Below are 25,778 nucleotides of genomic sequence, written 5' to 3' on the forward strand. Positions count from 1 at the left end.
CCTAAGGAACTTGGGACTACCAAAGGACCTTTTATTAAAACCTCAGTCACGACCCGATACCAGGCCCACGCATACCTAGGACCCAAGCAAAATTACCCAGTTTACGCCACGACGACACAGGGGAACCGTATGCTACAGCGACTACATGAAGCCACGAGAGGCTCTCCGACCAGGACTGATAGCGACCGAGATGGACCCCATGTTACTTCTCATCGATAAATGATGTGCTCAAAACGTAAGTTATTTAGATTTGACAAGGCAAACCACAGTAGCCACTGCATGACTACCAACAGGTTTGCGGCACCTCACATTCCATAAGTGCCGACACAGCATCATACACACCTAGGGTTCACTTCACTAAAATAACTACACTACAGCAATTCCTGGCTAAAATCCCTCAAACCACACAGGCATAAACTAGATCTATTCAGCAGTGTATAATTCTCATACATAATATACCCGCATATCTCACCGCACCAACACAGCCTACTGCTGTAGCACAACACGTATTATCTACAGGAACCCAGATTATTTGCGCACATCAGCTAAACTTGATAAACATTATGCTACCCCACTGAGACATCCACACGACACCAATCAACATATGTCTCCAAATGTATATATAGCTTGAACCATAATGTTGTCAACACAAAATAAGGTGCAGTACTTTCGTACCAATCTGTGAATCTCGATAGACAACATATACGTGCTGTTGTAGCACATTATATCTAAACACGTAAGGCAGTTAAGCTTGTTACCTTATTATGTTATAACAGGTCCGTAAGTGAATTTGTACCTACACCTGGATTCTCACCTGACACATAAGACTAAAGCTGTAGGTGTGTGCGAACAGCTATATTTCATGCTGTTCATATTTTCCCGCAGTTAACCGCTGACTTACATCCCATCACTTGTTTAACCAATTATTTCAACTTTACATACCAGCATCATCTAGCATGCAAATTACTCCCAAGTTACCGCCATGAGAATAGTACTTAGCACTGAGTTTAGCTAAAAATGATCGAAACACATAGATGAGCAATCGGACCACTAACATATTGTTTCCTAACCGATTTCAATCAGCTGTGTACTACAAATGGCAACATCCTAATAGCTTGTTCATAACTTAACATTTTAAAAATGTGCTGATATTTCCATGTCACTACTGTATAACTGTGTTTATATTTCTTACATCTGCTGTTGTGGCACGGTCAAACGTTCTGTCAATTTTTGCACAAAGAAAAATAAAGAATTAAAAATAAAAAATAAAAACTTCAAACTGTTTGTTTCTGAAAGACAAGGACATGCTTCTGGGGTTCTCACACAATCTCATGGTTCCAGTCAACGTCCTATTGGCTACTATTCCTGTCAGCTGGACCCCGTGGCGAAAGGAGGTCCCTCATGTCTTCGTGCAGTATTCGCAGCACAGGCCCTCCTAGACAAGACAAATGATTTGGTCCTCTGCCACAAGCTCACAATCCTTGCCCCTCATGATATTACTGCCATCCTCAACCAGACAGCCTAAACACCTCTCATCTGCTCGTCACCTCCGCCGTCAATCTACCCTTCTGCTCCCAGATAATGTCACCCTGCAAAGATGTTACTCCCTCAACCCGGCCACTCTTCTGCCACTTCCCGGGGGGGTAATCCCCTGCTACTGGTACAGCCTTCATATAGATCCTGACTCCATCACCTTCATGAATGTCTGTGTCCCTTCTGTTCTGCATAATGTTCAGTCCTTTCCCCATTTCACTTTGTGGTTCAGAACTACTCCAGGACCTGACCCACATTATGAAGATTTGTTTTAGCTGGTGGAGGTACATATCATCATGACTCCAAGGACAACAGCATGGCTCTAGTCCTCCTGCCTATGGAAGTAAGACACATGTACCATCACTGGGATTTGGCTGTTTCCCACGTCTCCTTCACAAATCTCGTGGAAAGAACTTGGCCCATAGGCCAGCTCATGGAGCACTACAGATCAAGACCAGCTTTCTACAGAAGGGGTCACTAAGCAAACTGTGAATCAGAAGGCAACTGGTTACCCCCAGTACCACACAGAAATTCGCATTGATGCCCCTCCTGCGGATCAAGATCCAGATGCACCCCATGACTGTTTTGAACAGATGCAGATGGAGACGCATCTTCCAACAGTACATGAAACTGCTCTGCTGGAACCTGATATCACTCTGTTTGTAAATGGCTCCAGATATGCTGATGACAAGGAAGTTACCATACTGGATTTGCTGTCACCACAGTGGACCAGGTACTCCAAGCATCTTCACTTCCCTCATTCCCTCATCCATGTCTGCCCGGGAAGCCGAACTACAGGACCTTATCATAGCATGCAGAATGTCTGAAGGGATGCGCGCCAATATCTACTCTGATTCAAGATATGCACTAGGCGTAGCACATGACTTCGGATTAATCTGGAAGACAAGAGGTTTTCTCACGGCAACTGGTACACCAGTTAAACACAGCACAGCCATCAAGGAGCTGATGGATGCCCTACTCCTTCCGGAAGAAGTGGCCATACTGAAGGTAAAGGCTCACGGAAGACTGAATTCGGAGGAAGCATGTGGCAACTATCTAGCTAACCAAGCTGCCAGAGATGTTGAACATGCACCAAGGGAAGTGGACAGAAGAGTGTCCGCTGAAGAAACTCAAATATGCAGACTTTACCTACAGATCTCAAGTTCCTGAAAGAACAGCAAGCAGCTGCCGATCCGGAGGAAAAACAGAGCTGGAAACAGAAAGGAGCAACCCTCCAAGATGGACTCTACACCAATAACCTCAAGTTCTGTCTACTTAAACTATGTACCCAGCAGTGGTTCAGTGGGCCCATGGAGCAGCACATCTGTCCAAGACCCTCATGAATTCTCTGATCAACAAATATTATGATGCACCAGGCATTACCTCCCTGACCAAGAGCTACTGCAGATCCTGTACCATCTGTGCAAAGTGCAACCCAGGGAGAATGGAAAAATCCCCCCCAAGCATGTAGCCAAGCCTCAGTATCCCTTTCAGAGGGTCCAAATTGACCATATCCAGATGCCAAAGAGTGGCCGGTATGAGTATACACTAGTCATAGTGGATATGTTCTCAGGATGGCCAGAAGCCTTTCCAGTCACTAACATGACAGACAAGACTACAGCCAAGCGTCTGCTCACCAATATTGTGTGCAGATATGGAGTCCCATAAGTGATAGAAAGTGACCGGGGCCCTGGACTGCACTGGTTACTAAGGAAATCTGGACAGCACTGGGGGGTGACCCTTGCATTCCACGCACCCTATCACCCACAGAGGTAGAATGCATGAATGGCACTTTAAAAGCAAGAATGCTTAAGATGGCCCAAGAGACTAACCTGTCCTGCCAGAGAGTCTCCCTATAGCTCTGTTTAGTGTAAGGTCCACACCAAGAGGGAGGTTTAGCCTGTCTCCTTATGATATTTTGTTTGGTCCAGCCCCTAGACTTGGCTGCTACTTTCCCCAGCAGCTCCAACTCCAGTCTGATATATTGGTTGATTATGTAACTGCTCTCTCTCTCTCTAGCCTTGACCAAAATCCATGCACAAGTGTTTTCTTCCATTCCAGATCCAGAGTATGATACAAGCACCCACAAGGTGCTTCCTCGTGATTGGGTTCTGGTTAAGAGATTAGCGAGAAAACATACTCTCAAACCAAGATATGATGGTCCTTTCCAAGTCCTCCTAACCACATCTACCTTAGTCAAATTGGCCGGAAAGAGCACTTGGACACACGCTTCTCATTGCAAGAAAGTTCCAGCTTCAGAGGAAGTGGATTGTCTCAGGCAATGAGTGTCCTGCATTTGTTTCTGCTGCTAGGCCTAATAGAGGCCCAACAAGTTGCTATTACTAAAGATAATCATGACCAGCAACTGGCCTCTAAACGAGGCGAAACTCGTTTTGCACCAGGAACTCTTTCCACAATTTACCTTAAACTGTAAGGTTTTTGTTTTTTATACTTTTATCACTTGTGCACTTTCAATAAAGCACTTTATACTTACCTAAGAGAGGACATTTGACTACTTGCAACCCTCTGGCAGTGTAAAGAAGGCAGTGGGAACCTTGATATCCCACAACGCTGGATTACTGAGCCTTATTTGAAGGGTCCTTCTTTGTGATTGATATTCCACCCATTTTCTGCATTCTCAATATTTTACAGACAATATTGCACTATTATGTGTTTTATTCTGCTCTATCTCTAGAAATATTTACCATTACCACCTGTTTTGATAAGAAGATACTCCACCTTATACTGTATGTAATTTCTGTTTGATGTGAGGGTAAAGGGTTACTCACAAAGGTGTTTTAGAGTATCTCTTATTTGTGTGTTCCACTGGCAATACTGTTACTTTTTACTGTTTGTTAATAGCTCTTGACTGATTCCTCTTCTGCAACTGTCACTAGTCTAATACTATCCTTAACTTTTTGTATAATTTTACCCCACTCCCTCTAGCATGTAAGCTCATTGAGCAGGGCTCTCAACCCCTCTGTTCCTGTGTGTCCAACTTGTCTGGTTACAACTACAATGTCTGTTCGTCCACCTATTGTAAAGCGCTGCAGAATCTGATGGTGCTATATAAATATCATAATAATAATAATAATAATAAAAATACACATGTAGCCACCTTTTCATTTCATTATTGTGATATTGTCAGCTGTACATTCCCACAGTCATTAGTATCAACAGTATACAAAGACATACCCAACGTCAAGGACCCATACATATGTGTGACAGATGACAACTGGGGACATGACTGTAGCTCCTAGAGGGTGGGGGTTGGAACACAGGGTCAGTCTGGGGCTACAAACCTCAAAGTGCCTTAGACATATTAGACAGAAATGGGGAATCCCTGCTGCATAGAATGACTTTACAGAAACTGGGGGGGGCAACTCCCATGAAACTAACTCTGAATATAGAACACCCTAGCCATGGAGATGCTGGTGAGTACGTAATGGGAGTGTACTGAAAAGGAGGAGGTTCATATAATAAACAAGGAACCTTCTATCTACAAGACATGTATCAATCACCAGAATGGGTAGACTCCCAACACATGACCATTAATACCCTTAAACCTCATATTAAGACTCTTAAGGACATGGTAGCCATAGCTAACCCCACATTTGAAGATACTTTGGCTGTGGATACAGGTTTCTCTGACACTAACCTATGGCTTGAATGGATGAGATATAATGCTAACTCACCTAATAAGACGGTTATGTTTGTGGAGGAGCCCGACCTCAAATGGCTACTGTGCCCCTAAATTTACCCCCAACATAGAAACATGTTTCTTGGGTCTCTATGCATATGCTAAAACTAATTGGTCTGCGTGTGAGTCATGGAAGAGAGAGTACCCTATGACTACTAAGAATATCAAACCACCTGATGGTGTCACTCTTTATCCAGGAAACTACACTTGCTACGCTATACACGGTGAGTCAGGACAATTTCTGGGACATTTTCCTCATGGATACTGTGCCATTTACAGAACATTACCCCCAGTTGCCCTATTGGTGAAACAAGCTAGAACACTGGGTGACATATACTGGTTTTGTGGTGATATGCAACTCAGATCTAGGCTAGAAGGCCTGTGGTGGGGGGAATGTGCCCTAGCTAAAGTCATTATGCCCATACACATAATATCTGACAACCACCAAGGTATCCCTGACACCCCCCGTACCTATTTTAGGACAAAAAGGAGCACCCCTGTAAAGGGCAGCTTTGACCCATATATATATATATATATATATATATATATTGATGCCATAAGGGTGCCAAGGGGGGTACCAAATGAATACAAAGCAAGAGATGAAGTTGCAGCAGGGTTTGAATCTATTCTCCCAATCATCACAGCCAATAAGAATTTGAATTGGATTAATTATATCTATTACAATCAACAACACTTTGTTAATTACACCAGAGATGCCCTTCAAGGATTGGCAGAGCAATTACAAGTCACCTCCCAGATGACCTTTCAGAATAGAATGGCCCTAGATATGCTTTTGGCTGAAAAGGGAGGAGTGTGTAAAATACTCGCTGACACCATGACATGTTGTACTTTCATCCCAGACAATACAGGCCCTAATGGTAAAGTGACACTGGCAATAGAGAAACTAGAGAGTCTCTCGGAAGAGTTGAAGAGAAATTCAGGAGTCACTAACTAATGGGATACATGGTTCGGATGGTTAAGTAACTGGCAGAGAGTGCTGGTCCAAATAGGTTTGGCCGTCTTAATCTTTATGCTCCTTTTCATTATCTTTGTCTGTTGTGTGTTGCCATGTATTCATAAATACTGTGGCGAAACCAACTTCGCCACTGTGAACTGGAGAAGCCTGGTTGCTAGCCTCCTGCCCTGCGACTATGGCCCCTGGACATATTGTACTATAAAAACTATATTTGGGCATGTAATAATCTATATTACTGCTACTGGGCCTTTAAGGGCCATCCGTGGACCTATTGGGACTTTTGGGATACTGTACCTTTAAGACTGTGGAGCGTAGTACAGTAATCCTGCCTTTAATCCTTTAATGTCATGTATGTATTTATGTGTGCAGTTAACCTGGGTTATATATATGCAGCATTCATCTGATTGTTCGGTAGAATCACTCCATTCATTGTGTTGAGGAAACTACCGAACAACCAGACCACCCAGGACTAAGTGTGCCTCCAATTACCGTTTGCAACAATGTTGCAAATGGGTAATTGGCAATCAGTGCAGTGTGGTCTTTGTCCTCTGGGTGGCCGCCATTCAGGAAACTAACACGTGGCGGCGGCCATCTTTAACTACCGAACAGCGGTGTTTTGCCGTCGAGCGTCTGGAACTAAAATCGGACACTCGACTAGGCAAACACCGCTGAGACCTCCAGACTTCCAGAAATTCGTATAGAAACTACCGAATGACCCGCCGTTCGGTAGAAAGAAACGTATGAACTAGGGGATTCATGCGAATCCCCCTTAGTCTCTATAACACCAGTAATTCGTCTGTTTCATTCACTTGTTTGTGACCGACCGCAGGGCCAAAATGCATGGAACTGTTTTCGGATACTTTACCCATGCGGTCGGTCAATACTTTAAAGTCCCATAACTCCCGAACGGGCGGATTTTAACGTATGTTGTTCCCCCAGACTAGGGCTATCTGGAGATATTGGATTTGTGGATGTACCCCAAGTATTTAGGGTACATCCAAAACTTGGGTAAAACTATGTCCCTGTTAATTGTGTTAACAGATATGTTGGAGGGAGGAGATGTGTGGGTTGTACCTTAAACTGGATTGGTGTACTGTAAACCCCTCCCTTACATGGGAGAATCTCATATAAGCCTGTGTGTGAATAAATCAGTGTTGTTGCTGTTTAACCCTGAAGCTGGAGTGTGTCTCTTTCTTGGGGGGAAAGGGGACTGTATGCCGACTGCCAGGAGTGTAAGCTGTTCGTATTGCTTTTCCTGTTCGGCTGCTTCCAGGGTTCGTGTGGCTGCTGTTCGAGAGTTGGTGAATCCGTGCAGTTTGGGAGTTCGTGGAATTGGTGCTTATAGTAGCTGCTGGTCTATCTAAAGGGGATTATCGCCTAAACTGGGTTTTATCCTCTTGTAAGTGAAACGGTCCGTTACAATTGGTGGCAAGCGGCGGGATCGTTCCTACAACCAGAGGGACAGCTACAGACAACACCATTCCTGGATTACTAATTGAGGGCAACGCTAGTACCCGTACAGCGACCCTATCTACAAGGAACCAACTGCAGCAGAGCAAGCATGGCACCCAGCTACACGCAGGAGGAGTTTGGCAAAGAGCTGAGATCACGGCTGATTTTCCTCGGACCCAACCCCCCGGAGAAATACGTGCAGCTTGTGAGTAGACAGGTAGATGAGTACCTGCGGTTCATGGCAGATCCAGCCAAGGGTATCGGTCGCCCTATCCGGCGGCAGAGTGCTTTTCGGGGACTCAAAGGTGTACCCCAGGGAGCTGATGGTGTCGTCCATCCTCCCCAGCGGCCGTGTGTGTCCCAGGGAGCCGAAGGTGCAGTCCTTCCTCCCCAGCGGCAGGCTGAGTTACAGGGGGCAGAGGTAGTTGTTCCTGCCCCCCAGCAGCAAAGTGATATGCCAAGAAGGCAGTGTGAAGTGAAGGGAGAGGAGAGCAGCGTCCTCCCTCCCCAGCGGCAGTGTGTACCCCAGGGAGCTGATGGTGTCGTCCATCCTCCCCAGCGGCCGTGTGTGTCCCAGGGAGCCGAAGGTGCAGTCCTTCCTCCCCAGCGGCAGGCTGAGTTACAGGGGGCAGAGGTAGTTGTTCCTGCCCCCCAGCAGCAAAGTGATATGCCAAGAAGGCAGTGTGAAGTGAAGGGAGAGGAGAGCAGCGTCCTCCCTCCCCAGCGGCAGTGTGTACCCCAGGGAGCTGATGGTGTCGTCCATCCTCCCCAGCGGCCGTGTGTGTCCCAGGGAGCCGAAGGTGCAGTCCTTCCTCCCCAGCGGCAGGCTGAGTTACAGGGGGCAGAGGTTGTTGTTCCTGCCCCCCAGCATCCAAGTGATATGCCAAGAAGGCAGTGTGAAGTGAAGGGAGAGGAGAGCAGCGTCCTCCCTCCCCAGCGGCAGTGTGTACCCCAGGGAGCTGATGGTGTCGTCCATCCTCCCCAGCGGCAGTGTCTGTCCCAGGGAGCAGAAGGTGCAGTCCTTCCTCCCCAGCGGCAGTGTGTGTCCCAGGGAGCAGAAGGTTTTGTCCTTCCTCCCCAGCGGCAGTGTGTACCCCAGGGAGCTGAAGGTGCCGTCCTTCCTCCCCAGCGGCAGTGTGTGTCCCAGGGAGCAGAAGGTGCCGTCCTTCCTCCCCAGCGGCAGTGTGTACCCCAGGGAGCTGATGGTGTCGTCCATCCTCCCCAGCGGCAGTGTGTCCTGCAGGGAGCAGAGACAGTCAGTCTCGCCCCCCAGCAGCCGGACAAGAGAATGAAAGGGGAGACAGCTGGTCCCCCTTTCCACCAGCAGAGAGAGTGGCAGGGAGAGGAGCCTGCTAACCCCTCTCCCCAGCAGCAGTTTACCGTCCAGAGAGAGGAGCTTGTGACACCCTCTCTCCAGCGGCAGCCTAACCCACCAAGGGGAGATGTTAAGCCCCACATCTGTGTAGATGGGACCATAGTCTCTGCACTTACAACACCAGGGGTAGGGACGGTCGGTCCTGTCCCCCAGCCACAGAGCCATATATCCAAAGGGGAGACAATCGGTCTCCAGCAACCAGGCTCCAACCAGACTACCCCTGTGGTAGTGCTGGCAACAGGACAGAGTACCGCTGGTCTCTGCCCCCTCAGCAACCCACCAAGGCAGCCTATCAGTCCCCCACACAGCCGTGGTGAGGCGCCTGAACTTGGACAAAATTCTCCCTCACCCAGGTGTGGTAACTGTTTATTGTGGGTAGGCTGCCCTGCTGTTTCTGTTTTGTGGGTGGGTTGCTGGACTAACCAGGGCACTGACCGGCAGGAGGTCAGGTACCCTGTTAGTCTAATTGGTAAAGGGGAGAATTGTGGCGAAACCAACTTCGCCACTGTGAACTGGAGAAGCCTGGTTGCTAGCCTCCTGCCCTGCGACTATGGCCCCTGGACATATTGTACTATAAAAACTATATTTGGGCATGTAATAATCTATATTACTGCTACTGGGCCTTTAAGGGCCATCCGTGGACCTATTGGGACTTTTGGGATACTGTACCTTTAAGACTGTGGAGCGTAGTACAGTAATCCTGCCTTTAATCCTTTAATGTCATGTATGTATTTATGTGTGCAGTTAACCTGGGTTATATATATGCAGCATTCATCTGATTGTTCGGTAGAATCACTCCATTCATTGTGTTGAGGAAACTACCGAACAACCAGACCACCCAGGACTAAGTGTGCCTCCAATTACCGTTTGCAACAATGTTGCAAATGGGTAATTGGCAATCAGTGCAGTGTGGTCTTTGTCCTCTGGGTGGCCGCCATTCAGGAAACTAACACGTGGCGGCGGCCATTTTTAACTACCGAACAGCGGTGTTTTGCCGTCGAGCGTCTGGAACTAAAATCGGACACTCGACTAGGCAAACACCGCTGAGACCTCCAGACTTCCAGAAATTCGTATAGAAACTACCGAATGACCCGCCGTTCGGTAGAAAGAAACGTACGAACTAGGGGATTCATGCAAATCCCCCTTAGTCTCTATAACACCAGTAATTCGTCTGTTTCATTCACTTGTTTGTGACCGACCGCAGGGCCAAAATGCATGGAACTGTTTTCGGATACTTTACCCATGCGGTCGGTCAATACTTTAAAGTCCCATAACTCCCGAACCGTTTATCCGAATGGGCTGATTTTAACGTATGTTGTTCCCCCAGACTAGGGCTATCTGGAGATATTGGATTTGTGGATGTACCCCAAGTATTTAGGGTACATCCAAAACTTGGGTAAAACTATGTCCCTGTTAATTGTGTTAAAAGATATGTTGGAGGGAGGAGATGTGTGGGTTGTACCTTAAACTGGATTGGTGTACTGTAAACCCCTCCCTTACATGGGAGAATCTCATATAAGCCTGTGTGTGAATAAATCAGTGTTGTTGCTGTTTAACCCTGAAGCTGGAGTGTGTCTCTTTCTTGGGGGGAAAGGGGACTGTATGCCGAATGCCAGGAGTGTAAGCTGTTCGTATTGCTTTTCCTGTTCGGCTGCTTCCAGGGTTCGTGTGGCTGCTGTTCGAGAGTTGGTGAATCCGTGCAGTTTGGGAGTTCGTGGAATTGGTGCTTATAGTAGCTGCTGGTCTATCTAAAGGGGATTATCGCCTAAACTGGGTTTTATCCTCTTGTAAGTGAAACGGTCCGTTACAAATACCTACAAAGAACAGTTGACCAGACAATTGACCAATCCACCCCGGTTTCCTTCACCAAGAATTGAATGACGAGGACTGTGACAAGCCTTTTTCGCCCCACTCTCCTCTACAGTCCCTCCGCACCAACCACACAACTACTTCCTTTTAGGGATATTAGGGATAGCTTCTGTCTCTACGGGCTAAGTCTGTAGCGAGTGTAACGGAATGCAGTATATTAGTACACGATATCCGTTGGTATCTTCAGGAAATCCACAGTCAGAGTAGAAAGCACGGCAATATCCCCAATCCTCCCAATAACCGGACGAAACACAGTTTGGGAGTCAACTAACTGGCTTTATTCACAGCTGGCATATTTATACAGTTCCCCATGCAAGGGGTTTCCATACAGTAAATCCAGGGGATTTCTCCCATCATGCAATGTGACTTTCCCAGCAGGCATTGCTGCACGAGAAGGATACTCCCACTAAAATGGACGATTAAGTGGATTATCCCCTCGTGCAGCAAAACTGACAATTTACTTTAAAATACATATTTCACACAATATTCGGTACTTTGGAATAACCGAACGTTCGGTAGGTAGCTGGGGTCGAAGCGCATACTTCGTGAGAATACCGCTCTGATCCCAGCTGAATTAACCGAACGCCGCACAGAATACATTTAAACCTTGAAGTTAGTTTAAAAGTACCGAATAAGTATGGGGAACATAATGTACCGAACGCGGAACTCCCGAACGCTCTGGAAGTCCAGCGGTGTTCGGATCATTGAGTAGCCGTTTTCAGTTCCAGGCTCTCGACGACCGAACACCGCTGCAGAGACAAAGGATCCAAGATGGCCGACCGCCGCATGGTCGGTAGCCGAACGACGGCCACCTAGGAGAGCCCTTAATTACCGATTGCAACAATGTTGCAATCGGTTAATTGGTGCCACACGACCTGTGAATGTGTGGTCGACCTGGGGAGCCCGCATTCGTACGGCGAACGGCCAAGATAGCCGTGTTTCGTCGTACTAATGCTTTGTATGCTGGCAGCGTACGGCTGCCAGCATGCGAACGGCCATAATACAACACATATACATTTAACGGTACACATTATGCAGTCAGCCTACGGACAACCTGTAATGAATATAGTTCAGAAGTGGCTAGGTTTGCCACAGCGAGGCATCAAAAGAGTTCGAGACCTGTAAGACAGATGTGCGGCAGCCTTTGGAGACAGATTTAGATTTTTAAGATTTAGTTTTTGTAGTTGTTAGTAAATAGGCATTTTAAGGGGGGGACTGTTATGGACGTAAAAATGTTTTAGTAAACTGTCTATTTACTCTGTCTACCTGTATTCCATATTTACTCAAAATGGCTGCTAGAGCAACCCCTCCCTTTGACTAACTACCTTGTGTAACAAGATGGCGCCTGTATCCGGAGTAAAATCCGGGGAAGATGGTGACATCACGCCTTGTAGGATGTGCATTAGATAAAACACTTAACACCTAACCAATTAAAGATGTATTCTTACTGTTATCTACATTTTTGCATATGATGTATTCTTGTCTTTATAAGGGGCTGCCCGCCCCCCTAAGTAAACTTGTGTCTGGTGTGATTTACTTCAGAGCGTGCACGCATCTATTTTAAACAATTTGGACAGGGGCAGATATTCAAATGTTCACGTTAATTGCAGGGAATTTGATACTCACTTGGACGGTAATTGAGGGGATCCTTATGAGAAGGATGTAATTATATATATGCTTTTCCAATATATCCATTTAAATATATATATATCTAGGCTTGATACTCTGACTTTGATACTCACATGAGATTCTCCATACATTTTATAAACGCTATAATCTTATTTGGTTCACTTATATGGCACTATTATGCAATTTACACTATTTATCTGATTGTATTATTTGCATTATTCATATAACACATGCACTTTACACCATAACATTAGTGCAATATATAATTAAGTATTGACACTTTAATATCCAAGCACCATTTGCAATTTATTGTATTATATTAATTAACTCTCACCTTCCAGGTATACACCAGATTTAGGTATATAGTAGAGCATATACCTTGTATTTGCACATTAGTAACACTTGATTTTTATTGTATATATGTTTTGCACATTGTTTTAACTTTTTCCAATTTTTTTTGTTCTCTATACACAGTGATTTGTATGATATGTAGAGAATATCCGATATTGGATTATATATCTTATAAATGAGTAATAATGGTCTGAGATCTACTATAACTAGATCATCCTCTAACTTAACTAACGCAGACGCAGCCGGAACACGCCGGGCAATTGACTGAATGAAGTACAGCTGGACAAGTGAGTACCATTAATTTTGTTTCCCTATAAAGCCATTCACTGTTAATACTGTGTTTTGTGTGTCCTGAAGAAAGCTCCGTAGAGGAGCTGAAACGTTGACTGGAGTTGAAAATAAAGAAGATTTATCTACATTGAAAACCTTGGAGTGATGGTTTGCTTTGTATATTTATGCGACCAGAGCACCAGGTATACATTTTTTTTTTTATAAGTAGGAGTGCAAGAGAGGTGTGTGTGTGTGTGTATATATATATATATATTCTCCATACATTTTATAAACGCTATAATCTTATATATATATATATACACACACACACACATGCATATGTATTGTTTTTTTTTGTATTTGTAACTTAGTAACGTTTAATGGGGTGGAAGATTTTTTGGGTACAGCCTGTTGGGGCACAGTGGTTTGGCGTGCGCAATGAAAAAAAGTGAGCACACGTGAAGAAGCCTACAAGCACTATAACTACCACCAACGGCATTTGAAATTATTGCAGACTTGTACTGTACCCAGTAAACAATCAGCCTGTCTACTTGTCTCTCAAAACCCTCTGGGTTGTGTTGGACTGATAATCAGCGTTGGCGTTACTGGTAGAGGGAATTGCTATGTTTCTGGATAAAATTTGATCGTATGGGCTGCTGCTGAGCATATGGCGCAGGAAGGTGTTTTGAGGCCCGAAAAATGCCTTAGAAACGGTTCCGTGTGTAACTGACCCCAGTCGGTGTTTGTATTGTATTCTCTGCGAGCCTGATCTGAGAGGGGTGGTGGTAACTGACAGAACATCTCTTTGTATAGAAGCGCAAGTCATGCTAAGGAAGTGAGGCAGATGGCTTGGTTAGTATGGTACCGTATGGATCTGTAGTGACCCAGCTTACTAGAGTAGTGCCTACAGGCGAAATTGTATTAACTAGCTAATGTTGGTGACAGGTAACACCCTGTCTACTTGCCAAGTGGCTTTGACAGGCTCTACCTATGATTTGGCTCGTGGGGCTTTTGTGCCATTGAAGTGGGTAGCGGGATGTTGGCCTCTCGGTGACACGTAAAAGAATGTAATATTGATTGGCCGTAACAGGTGAGGCCCTAACTATGACTTGATGCAAGGCTATAACTATGCGTTGGGTCGATTGAGCACGAACCTCTGAATGGAAGGGCTGATTGTATGCCTTGCGGGACCACTTTGACTTATAGGCGAAGAGGCCTACGGGACCATACCTAATTTGGTGAGAGCTTAAACTTACTCCTGACCCCACCTGTGTTTATCAGTTATCGTACCTGCTGATTGTCCTGTACCACGTATACAGTAGTGGCAATAATGATCCTTGCTTGAACCGTATTTGTAGACTAATGTCAAGAAGATTTGACTTGTCCTGGTGGGGCGATAACTATAACTCTATAAATGCTGCAGTTGCATTTTCAACCAAGAAGGCTCGATTGAAAGCAGTGTCGGTGAATGTATTATCTCAAATCAGGAGAAAATGAAACATACTTAATTGTCATCTTAATTATATAGTGTAGCGTAGTAAGGTATGTAGTGCACCCGACAGAAGCTGAGGATAATATTAACCATTGTTTAACATGCTTATATACTGATAAAACACATAACTGCTTTAAGTAAATAATGACCCTAACTGACATTGGACATAAAGTTACATTCGTGTAAGTATTTAGACAATAGAAATACAGGAAAAGAACATAATAATGAAAGATTTATGCAAATGCTAAAATGGGAATACGGCAAGCTTAATTGGCCCCCAAATTACTACGGCATATAGCACAAGCCACCAATAACTAAGCGCATAATGCAGTATGATTAAGAAACGGAGACCCCTTTAAATTATGTGGCTTTTTTATTTTATTTTTTTAACCAAGAAGGCATCATTGCTATCAGTGACAGTAACTGTATGAACTTTAACAGGAGGGAAGATAACCGATTACATCTTATTTACATCCAGCCTAGTGTAACTAGGGACATGAGATATCAGGAAACAGAATACAATCTTATTTAACATACTTATATACACCAATAAAACACTTTAACCATGGTTTAAGGAAAATAATACATAGTGAATGTATGACCTTAGTTGCCATATTAGACATAAATACAATGAAAAGGATGATTTTAAAGAAGGACTTGGTAAAGTATACAGAATGCAACATGAAATGCCGTTTAAATTGAAAGAAAAATGCTGTAACAATGCTGTTTAAACGAGATGAACTGCTAGGTATGAGGCAGTAAATACACAAAAGTTTGTACGAAAGTGTGATTTATATGAACGGCTGCTATGTGTATACTAATAGAAATCAAGCGTTTTATGCGAACGGATAATGCAGAATAATGTTGTTATATACTAGAAGAAATTATCAAAAGCAAACAGCTGCTGCTGTATAATGTGTATGTAAGAGCCTGGTGAGTATGTGTCCACGCTTTCAAAACAGGATCTCAATTTGTCAGGAGGAAACAATAAAGACAACTGCTATACAATATAGGATAAATACTTTGTGACACCCTCCGGAAAGAAGTCTAACAATAACCGTATTTTAAATACAATGAAGATGTTATAATCATGCTGATAACAAGCTTAACTACCACTGTATACAGAGCGAGACGAAAGTGCATATGGAATACCCGGATCTTACACCAAATAACGAAAGAAGGCATGAACGTGTTAACTCACATAACGGTTGTTATCTATGGGAGTAGTAAGCATAGAAATTTAGGCGAACGGACGTCTAAACATACATAGAAACATAGAATGTGACGGCAGATAAGAACCATTCGGCCCATCTAGTCTGCCCAGTTTTCTCAATACTTTCATTAGTCCCTGGCCTTATCTTATAGTTAGGATAGCCTTATGCCTATCCCACGCATGCTTAAACTCCTTTACTGTGTTAACCTCTACCACTTCAGCTGGAAGGCTATTCCATGCATCCACTACCCTCTCAGTAAAGTAATACTTCCTGATATTATTTTTAAACCTTTGTCCCTCTAATTTAAGACTATGTCCTCTTGTTGTGGTAGCTTTTCTTCTTTTAAATATAGTCTCCTCCTTTACTGTGTTGATTCCCTTTATGTATTTAAATGTTTCTATCATATCCCCCCTGTCTCGTCTTTCCTCCAAGCTATACATAAATGGAACTCTGCCGACGACAGTTAACCGAAAGCCGTACCACACGAAATGCAGTGGTAAATAAACAAACGATTAACGTGTTATAGACGAAATGAAAAGTATTAGACGGAGCATACAATAGTTCAAGCAAAACAATCAGCAGTTTCTACACATGCAGAACAGGTTGTAAGAAAAGTGTGTTTTACATGCGCAGCTGTAATTAGTATATGAACGAGACACCTAAAAGGTTATGCGAATGAATGTTAAAAAATTAAAGTTTAACCGAAACGGAACCAGTATGCATAAAATTGTAGCGGTAAGTGCACAAATGATTACTATGAGCAATGTACGTATGAAAAGTTTTAACAAACGCTGGGTTAAAACAAATACGGGGTGTGTACGAACGCTAGAGTATGACTTACTGTTTAGCCGTTCGTATTCTGGCTTCCTATGGTTATACTCATGAACTGAGACAGGAAAAGAAACGTTTGCAAGACGGACTGCTGGCGGGCGTGAAAATGACGTCAGGTCATGTGAACCGGAAGTAAACCGATTCACTTCCAAGATTGTCGACGACAGGTAAGCAGGGGCTCACTGGGTTTAAATAGCGTTCATAGTGCCTCCCACAATTACAGGCCAAGCCTTCTATATATCTGCAGTCGTTAAGGGATTAGACATCATTGAAACTCCAGTATAAAATTACATCAATGGCATATGGTTTCAAATATATAATAAATAAAATAATTTCTAATAATTCAAAGCTGTACTGGAGGTGTAACTGTGAAGTGGGTTGTTATAGTATTGTGTATTGATCATTAGACCATTATTGACAAAGGCCTCAAAATAAATGTCTTGGTTGGTTCAGAAAGAGTTGAATTTTAACTTTATGGTAGCTCTTTTTTACATAAATGTATCTAGATTCCTTAACCAAAAAGATATCTAATAATACAACTCATAATGGCCATAAAACTAGTGTTTTCAAGATATTGGCTACAGCAAATGGTCCCTGATTGGTCCCAGGTCCTGCTTAAACTTAAATATCAATATAATATGGAAAGCAGTATTTCCTCTCAATAAGGAGAAAGCAAAGATGGCTCCACTGGACAAGGACCTTAATCTAGATAAACCTTCATATTTGAATTCTCAATCTCTATACAAATTGGGACTGGTTTATCTAAGTTAATTGGGTGAACATAGCATTTCTATAGCTTGCAAAGTACCATTTGACTAAAATCTGATTTACTAAAAACAAAACAAAAACATCAGTTCTCCGCTGGACTACTGATGGTCCACACCAAATGTATTCATTTAAGGTCTTTGTCTATTTATGGTATATTAGATAACACAAGAATATATCTAAATATTGTATGTAGTTTGTGTTTTCTTTTTGTATTGTGAAAAAGAAAAAGAAAACTTTCAAATAAAGAATATAATTCCACCCCCCAAAAAAATGAATGATAGGGATAAGATTGTGTGGTACTTCCAGATCCAGACACCAACAGCCAGGTACGGTGCAAACAAACTGACACCATGGTGGTAGACAAAGAACAGAAGACTGCAGTCGTAGTTGATGTGAAAATACCAAGTGACCAGAATACAAAGAAGTAGGAACATGCAAATTTGGACTAATACCAAGAACTAAAAGAAGAGCTAGAAAGGATGTGGAAGGGAAGGCATTAATAGTCCCAGTTGTGATAGGAGCACTCAGGGCTGTAAACCTGAAGTTGGGTGAAAGGCTTCAACAGATTTCAGGTGATCACTGAAGAGTGCAGTTCTAGGAACAGTTAAGATACTGCGCAAAACCCTTGGCTTTCCAGATCCATACACACAAGGTTAATACAAACAGCACTCCTGTTCAATAACAGGACTGTACAAAGGACAAAACTTCACTAATTTAAACAAAAGGAGAATTAATCTACTGCGGAGGAAAATGTTTCTTTATAAAACAATATCTTTAGGCGGATAATTCAACATCTTTGTCATAAAGACAAAAAAAAACCACCCAAAATTTCCCATAAAATAGTTAATATATGGCAAAACGTGTGTTGAAGCCATTTTGCAGAACTTGATGGGCTATAATCCTATTTTCTATATTCTCATAAACTGCTCACCGGAGTACGAACTTGCTTCATGAGAACCAAGCAGATTTCGCAGGACTTCTGTCTCTTCAATCAAAAGATGTTTTCGTTGGACGACAGCAGGAAAATCAACTTCCCAAACACACAGCTCTCCTGGGGTATGTTCTGCGCACAGCCGAAAATACAACGCATCAAAGCCACACCCCAATGACAAAACCTGGAAGATAGAGGCTCAATGATAATAATAAAGTCCACATATTTTATTGAACTGGTCCAACTGAAAAATAAATAATATTTTGAACATAGAGTACCAAAACTATCAAACGCATGATAGCAAAGGGTTCCCAGTCACACACTGCAACTAAATATTAGCATCCAAGTACCCAGGAGGAAGGTAATGTGGCACATGCTAGCCGGGTGCACTCTTATATGGCTGTAGATATGGACATACAGACACAGAATATAAAGTACCTGTCTGTGGTGACATTGCTGGGTATCCTCCAGAAACTCCTTTATACAGAGATTGACAGCCTGAGAGCGAACGTAGTATCCCCTTCAAGACAAACACATGCACGAGTATGAGTGAGCACTGCTTCATATCATCATGACAGAGCTGGCTGAATACTGTTGAAAACACAGCTCTATAACCACTTGCTTTAATAAAAAGCTCAGACTAAAATGCATAGAAAAAGAAGTAGTAATGTTGTCAAGCAGAACAAATGGCTGGTAATATTCTAGAACTAGTAGATGGCTGCTCAAACTAGTTATCGGAGAAGTACACAGCATGTATGGGGTCTAAACCCACTGGTTAACAGGGGTGTCAAACCTTTTTTTCAAAAAGAGGGTCAGATTTGATGAAGTGAACATGCGTGGAGTCCGACCATTTTGCCTGACATTCTTTGAACCATTAAAATGAAATGCAAATTAACTATTTTATGCAAAGGTTATTGCAAGTGGCATACTTTTCATTTCATCTCTTTTATTCTGCCCCTTCTCTTTTACATAGTTACATAGCTGAAAAGAGACTTGCGTCCATCAAGTTCAGCCTTCCTCACATTTGTTTTTTGCTGTTGATTCAAAAGAAGGCAAAAAACACAAATCCTTCTTGACCCCAGAATGGCAGTCAGATTAATCCTTGGATCAAGCAGTTATTACCCTACATCAGTGATGGCGAACCTTTTTGAGCCCGAGTGCCCAAACCGCAATACATGCCAACTTTTTTTTCCTTAATGTGCCAACACGGCAATTGCGTGTGTGTGGGGGGGTGCATGTGTGTATGTGGGGGTGCTGTGTGTGTGTGTGTGTATGTATGAGGGGTGCTGTGTAAGTGTGTGGGGGGTGCTGTGTGTGTGTGTGTGGGGGTGCTGTGTGTGTGTGTGGGGGTGCTGTGTGTGTGTGTGGGGGGGTGCTGTGTGTGTGGGTGGGTGCTGTGTGTGTGTGGGGGGGTGCTGTGTGTGTGTGGGGGGTGCTGTGTGTGTGTGTGTGTGTGAGAGAGGGGTTCTGTATGTGTGTGTGTATGAGGGGTAATGTGTGTGTGAGAGGGGTGCTGTGTGGGGGGTAGGGGTGCTGGGGCGGTAGGGGTGCTGTGGGGGGGAAGGGGTACTGCTGGGGGAAGGGGTACTGCTGGGGGTGGTAGGGGTACTGCTGGGGGTGGTAGGGGTACTGCTGTGGGGGGGAAGGGGTACTGCTGGGGGTGGTAGGGGTACTGCTGGGGGTGGTAGGGGTACTGCTGTGGGGGAGTAGGGGTACTGCTGTGGGGGAGTAGGGGTACTGCTGTGGGGGGGAGGGGTACTGCTGGGGGTGGTAGGGGTACTGCTGTGGGGGAGGGGTACTGCTGTGGGGGGAGGGGTACTGCTGGGGGTGGTAGGGGTACTGCTGTGGGGGACTAGGGGTACTGCTGTGGGGGAGTAGGGGTACTGCTGTGGGGGAGTAGGGGTACTGCTGGGGGGATAGGGGTGCGGGTGCTGTGTGTCAGTGTCAGGCTTACCTTGCTGGGAGTCCAACATGCAGAGATAAAAGCTCACCCTTGCATTTAGACACAGGCCGAGGTGGTCAAGGTAGAACTCACCTGGCCTGTGAATCTGTGCACGGGGGCTGTGCAGCTGAATGCTTGTAGTCGCAGTACAGACAAGGAAATCCAGGAGAATAGTCGTAGGTAAGCCAATGGTCAGAGGGTGCCGGAAATCAGGGGATACGAGTAACAAGCCAAGGTCAAAGGATGCCAGAATTCAGGAGATACGAGTCACAATCCAAGGTCAGGAGAAATCTTAGCACGTGGAGTAGCAACTCTCTAACCAGAGTCATTGAACTGACACTGCCCTTAGGGAGGAGCAGTGTCTTATACCTTGATGATTAGTATATCAGGTTCAGCTGGAGAGTGATCGACAGGTCTGAGCCAGGTGAAGTCCAGCCCCTTAGTGCTGCAGGCAATACAAGAGAAAACAGGAGTTATCCCAAGTCCTGAAATGGCTCAGATGTTAAAGAGCAGGTTCAGAACTGCCAAGCATACAGGTTCAAATCCCTCTTCGGGCAATAAAAGGGCGACCCCGTCTGGCAGTCTGGAGGTCAAGGCGTAAATCCTGACAGTACCCTCCCCTTAAGAACGCACTCTGGGCGTGAACAGGTTCCTTTTGGGAACTGTATTCCTCGTCTTCGGACTCCGTATCACTGAGGAAGTCCTTGTAATCGAAGTATCCAGAGTGGAGTCCCTCAGTCGGGGACCTTGGGGTATCAGTGTCGGGTACTGGTGGAGAAAGGTCTGGGCCATTCAGAGACCTGGTGCAGGCGGAAATAAACTTAGTCCCACCAACCATATTATCTGAACTATTTCCCATCGGTGAGTTTTCTGGAAGTAGTGATTTCTTGTGGTCTTGAGATCCACTGGCATCAGCAGCCATCGTAGTCTGGGTACTCTTCTGCATCACGGAACTTGGAAATATCCGACAGCACCTTTGACATTTTTTAGGTCGTGTTGCCGGAATAACAGGGTGCAGCTGAATTGTACCCACTTGAAGAGGTTCAGGCCGAGTTGGGCGAATAGGGCAGTGAGAGATAAAGTGCCCTTTTCCACCACAATAAAAACAGAGACAACGCGCCCTCCTTCGATCTCTTTCTCTAGATGGCAGTCTTGTTTTAGAGCGGACGAAGCATATCTCCATGGGTTCCTCCCTGTCCACTGGAGATTCACAGCTAGCTAGAGGAAAACCAGGGTCACAAGGCGGTTCCTCCATGTCCATTGGAGTTTCATAGCTAGCTTGAGGGAAAACAGGGGTACAAGGAGGTTTACTGGAGGAGGGTTTGCGTTGTGACCTTATGGGGACTTGGTAGGAGTCCTTTTCTTTAGGCAACAGCGATCTGCGGTTAGATGGAGCAGGCTTGGGAGTAGCTTTCCTGGAGGCAGAGCTCTGAGAGTCCATTGCGGACATAAATGACTCCCAACTGTCCAAGACAGTGCTTTTCTCCTGTAGCTTCCGGTATGCCCACTCCTTGATCCGTCCGACAAGTAAGTTGATGGCCGAACGGACCTTGACAAAGTCACTGTTGTAAGTATTAGGCTTGAGAGCAAAAAGAAGTTCACAATCCAGTCTGAATGCTGTGAAGGAGGTACGGGAACCATCAAAGCGGTCAGGCATCACAACAAACGGTTCTGGAACTGGGCGTACTGTGCCTTTAAGAGATAAAAGTTCTTGCTGCAGTTCCGAAACAGTCTGGTTCAGGCTGGACACTTGCTGAGCAAGGGAGGTGAGCATTATCTCTGTGGACTCCATAATGGTCAGTTCAATATGTCAGGCTTACCTTGCTGGGAGTCCAACATGCAGAGATAAAAGCTCACCCTTGCATTTAGACACAGGCCGAGGTGGTCAAGGTAGAACTCACCTGGCCTGTGAATCTGTGCACGGGGGCTGTGCAGCTGAATGCTTGTAGTCGCAGTACAGACAAGGAAATCCAGGAGAATAGTCGTAGGTAAGCCAATGGTCAGAGGGTGCCGGAAATCAGGGGATACGAGTAACAAGCCAAGGTCAAAGGATGCCAGAATTCAGGAGATACGAGTCACAATCCAAGGTCAGGAGAAATCTTAGCACGTGGAGTAGCAACTCTCTAACCAGAGTCATTGAACTGACACTGCCCTTAGGGAGGAGCAGTGTCTTATACCTTGATGATTAGTATATCAGGTTCAGCTGGAGAGTGATCGACAGGTCTGAGCCAGGTGAAGTCCAGCCCCTTAGTGCTGCAGGCAATACAAGAGAAAACAGGAGTTATCCCAAGTCCTGAAATGGCTCAGATGTTAAAGAGCAGGTTCAGAACTGCCAAGCATACAGGTTCAAATCCCTCTTCGGGCAATAAAAGGGCGACCCCGTCTGGCAGTCTGGAGGTCAAGGCGTAAATCCTGACAGTCAGTATCCCCCCCTCCCTCCTTCTTACCTTTAATGAGGTGGGGGGGGGGCACAGCCATCCCTGGTGGTCCGGTGGTGGTAAGCACTGCAGGGGGAGGGATCTGTCAATCAGTTCCCCTGTCGTCCCGCGCGATGCTGTGTGGAGCGTTGCCATGGTAACGCTCCACACAGCATCGCGCGGGAGGACAGGGAAGCTGCATCACAGATCCCTCCCCCTGCCTCCCGACCCGGAAGCAGAGTAGGCGCCTGCCGTTTCAGGCAGGTGCCTACTCTGCATTGATGGTAAACCTATGGCCGCGTGCCCACAGAGAGGGCCCGGCGTGCCACCTGTGGCACGCGTGCCATAGGTTCGCCATCACTGCCCTACATTGAAAGATTATATCTTTGAATATTCTGTTTTTGCAAGTATGCATCTAGTTGCTGTTTGAACATCTGTATGGACTCCAATAAAACCACCTCTTCAGGCAGAGAATTCCACATCCTTATTGTTCTTACAATAAAAAAACCTTTCCTTTGCCTTAGACAAAATCTTCTTTCTTCCAGTCTAAACACATGGCCTCGTGTCCTATGTAAAGTCCGGTTTGTGAATAGATTTCCACACAATGGTTTGTATTGGCCCCGAATATATTTGTATAATGTTATCATATCCCATCTCAGGCGATGTTTTTCTAAACTAAATAGGTTTAAATCTGTTAACCTTTCTTCATACCTGATATGTTCCATTCCTTTTATTAATTTTGTAGCCCGACTCTGCACTTTTTCTAGTGCTATAATAACCTTCTTTAGAACATGTGCCCAAAATTGCACAGCACTTTCAATATGTGTTCTTACCAGTGATATAAAATTATATTCTTATCGCTAGAATGAATGCCCTTTTTCATGCATGACAATACCTTACTGGCCTTAGCCACTACGGATTGACATTGCACATTGTTGCATAGTTTGTTGTCTATAACAATTCCCAAATCCTTTTTGTGTGTTGTTATCCCTAATTCGCTTCCATTTAGGGTATAAGTTACTTGTGCATTCTTTACGCCAAAGTGCATAACTTTACATTTTTCAACATTAAATTTCATCTGCCATTAGAGTGCCCAGTCCTCCAGTCTATCTAAATCCCTCTGCAGCAAAGAAATATCTTGCTCACATTGTATTAATTTACAGTTTTGTGTCATCTGCAAACACTGAAACATGACTTTCAATGTTCTTTTCAAGATCATTTATAAAAATGTTATATAGAAATTGTATTATGTCCCTTCATTCTGTCCCTTCTCTCTTTTATTCACTGGGGGCCACAACAGACAGATTAGCCAAATTACCTGTATTAAACCGGAACGCGGGCTGCAATTGGACCGCGGGCCGGACTTTGGACATGACTGTCCTAGACCTATTTTGTGAATACATGAGCTCTAGAAGCTTCCTGGGGACATATAAACAAGGTGTCCATGTTTTAAATGTCAGACTGTGACCATTTTAGTTGCAAAAAATCTGCTCTAAATTATTTGAGTTTCATGTTTCATCAGTTTTAGTTCAGTTTTGACCAAGGACAGGGATCGAGCTGTCTAAAATAAATAGTGCCGCCATCTCTACAGGAATTTATAGGTTACCGTAAAGAGAAAAAAAAGCAGCATTAAATATGTCAAAGCAAAGAAAGTGTTAATCCCACCACCACACCTATTTCTAGACAGGAGGTCACAGTTTTGGATTTTAGCAAAGACTGTCTGGGGTTCCTAAAGACGAGCTGAGACTCTGTGAAACATGGAGGGTAATGCAGACCATATTCCTCCAGTATTGTGAAGGAGGGGTGGGGGGAGAACTTACCTGTGGATTAGTGGAGCCCTCCTGCATGTCCGACTCACAAAATATTTTTGGAATTTATCTGGAAAATAGTCCAGAGAAGCAGTGGAAACCTTACTAAGCGTACTGAAGTCATTAGTAGCCTGGACCTACAAAGAAGAGGAGATAAGTTGCTATAAGGTAGCTCTATTTGGAATCCAGTATCATAGGGTCAGAGATACAATCCTCAACTAGAATTAACAAAAGCTGTGACAATATAAAACATTATTAGAAGGAGGAATGGAGGAAAACATTACAGCTGTATGAAAGGCAAAGACACTCACTAAAATCAGAAACAAAAACAATTAACAGCCATTATCAGCAAGAGCAAATAACACTTATAAAATAGCTATAGGTTCCACATGGCACCTAGCTGCACATTACCAGCCATACTGCACCTTAATACGCCATACTGCACACCATGCGCCACATTACCATCCATACTGCACCATGCACCCCATTACCATCCATACTGCACCATGTGCCACATTACCATCCATACTGCACCATGCACCCCATTACCATCCATACTGCACCATGTGCCACATTACCATCCATACTGCACCATGCGTCACATTACCATCCATCCCATTACTATCCATACTGCGCCATAACACCATCAAAACGTCGCCATACACCCATTACCATCCACACTGTGCTATATTACCATCCATACTGAGCCATACTACGATCCATACTGCACCATGCACCCCTTTACAATCCATACTGCGCCATGCACCCCATTACCACCCATACTGCACCATAATACCATCAATATTTTGCCATACACCCATTACCATCCATACTGCGCTATATTACCATCCATACTGTGCCATACTACAATCAATACTGCACCGTGCACCCCTTTACAATCCATAATGCGCCGTGCACCCCTTTACAATCCATAATGCGCCATGCACCCCATTACCATCCATACTGCACCATAATACCATCCATACTACAATATGCACCACATTACCATCCATACTGTGCCATACTGCGCCATGCACCCCATTACCATCCATACTGCACCATAATACCATCCATACTACAATATGCACCACATTACCATCCATACTGTGCCATACTGCACCATGCAGCCCATTACCACCCATACTGCGCCATGCACCCCATTACCATCCATACTGCACCATAATATCATCAATACTTCGCCATGCACCCCATTACCATCC

General features: G+C 44.6%; 1 protein-coding gene across 4 annotated transcripts in view; it reads right to left on the reverse strand.

Annotated features, from left to right (window-relative positions):
* LCMT2 (leucine carboxyl methyltransferase 2) overlaps positions 1 to 25,778 on the reverse strand; it is a 154,438-nt gene that overhangs the window by 112,843 nt on the left and 15,817 nt on the right. For all 4 annotated transcript variants that reach the window (XM_063433454.1, XM_063433444.1, XM_063433449.1 and 1 more), the window contains exons 3-5: positions 24,571 to 24,695; positions 18,830 to 18,911; positions 18,392 to 18,575 (exon numbers count right to left, since the gene is read on the reverse strand). In XM_063433454.1, coding sequence (XP_063289524.1) covers positions 18,392 to 18,575; positions 18,830 to 18,911; positions 24,571 to 24,695 — 391 coding nt within the window. The remainder of the gene's footprint in view (positions 1 to 18,391; positions 18,576 to 18,829; positions 18,912 to 24,570; positions 24,696 to 25,778) is intronic.

The sequence above is a fragment of the Pelobates fuscus genome, chromosome 1 (assembly GCF_036172605.1).
Source record: "Pelobates fuscus isolate aPelFus1 chromosome 1, aPelFus1.pri, whole genome shotgun sequence".
Classification (NCBI taxonomy): Eukaryota; Metazoa; Chordata; class Amphibia; order Anura; family Pelobatidae; genus Pelobates; species Pelobates fuscus.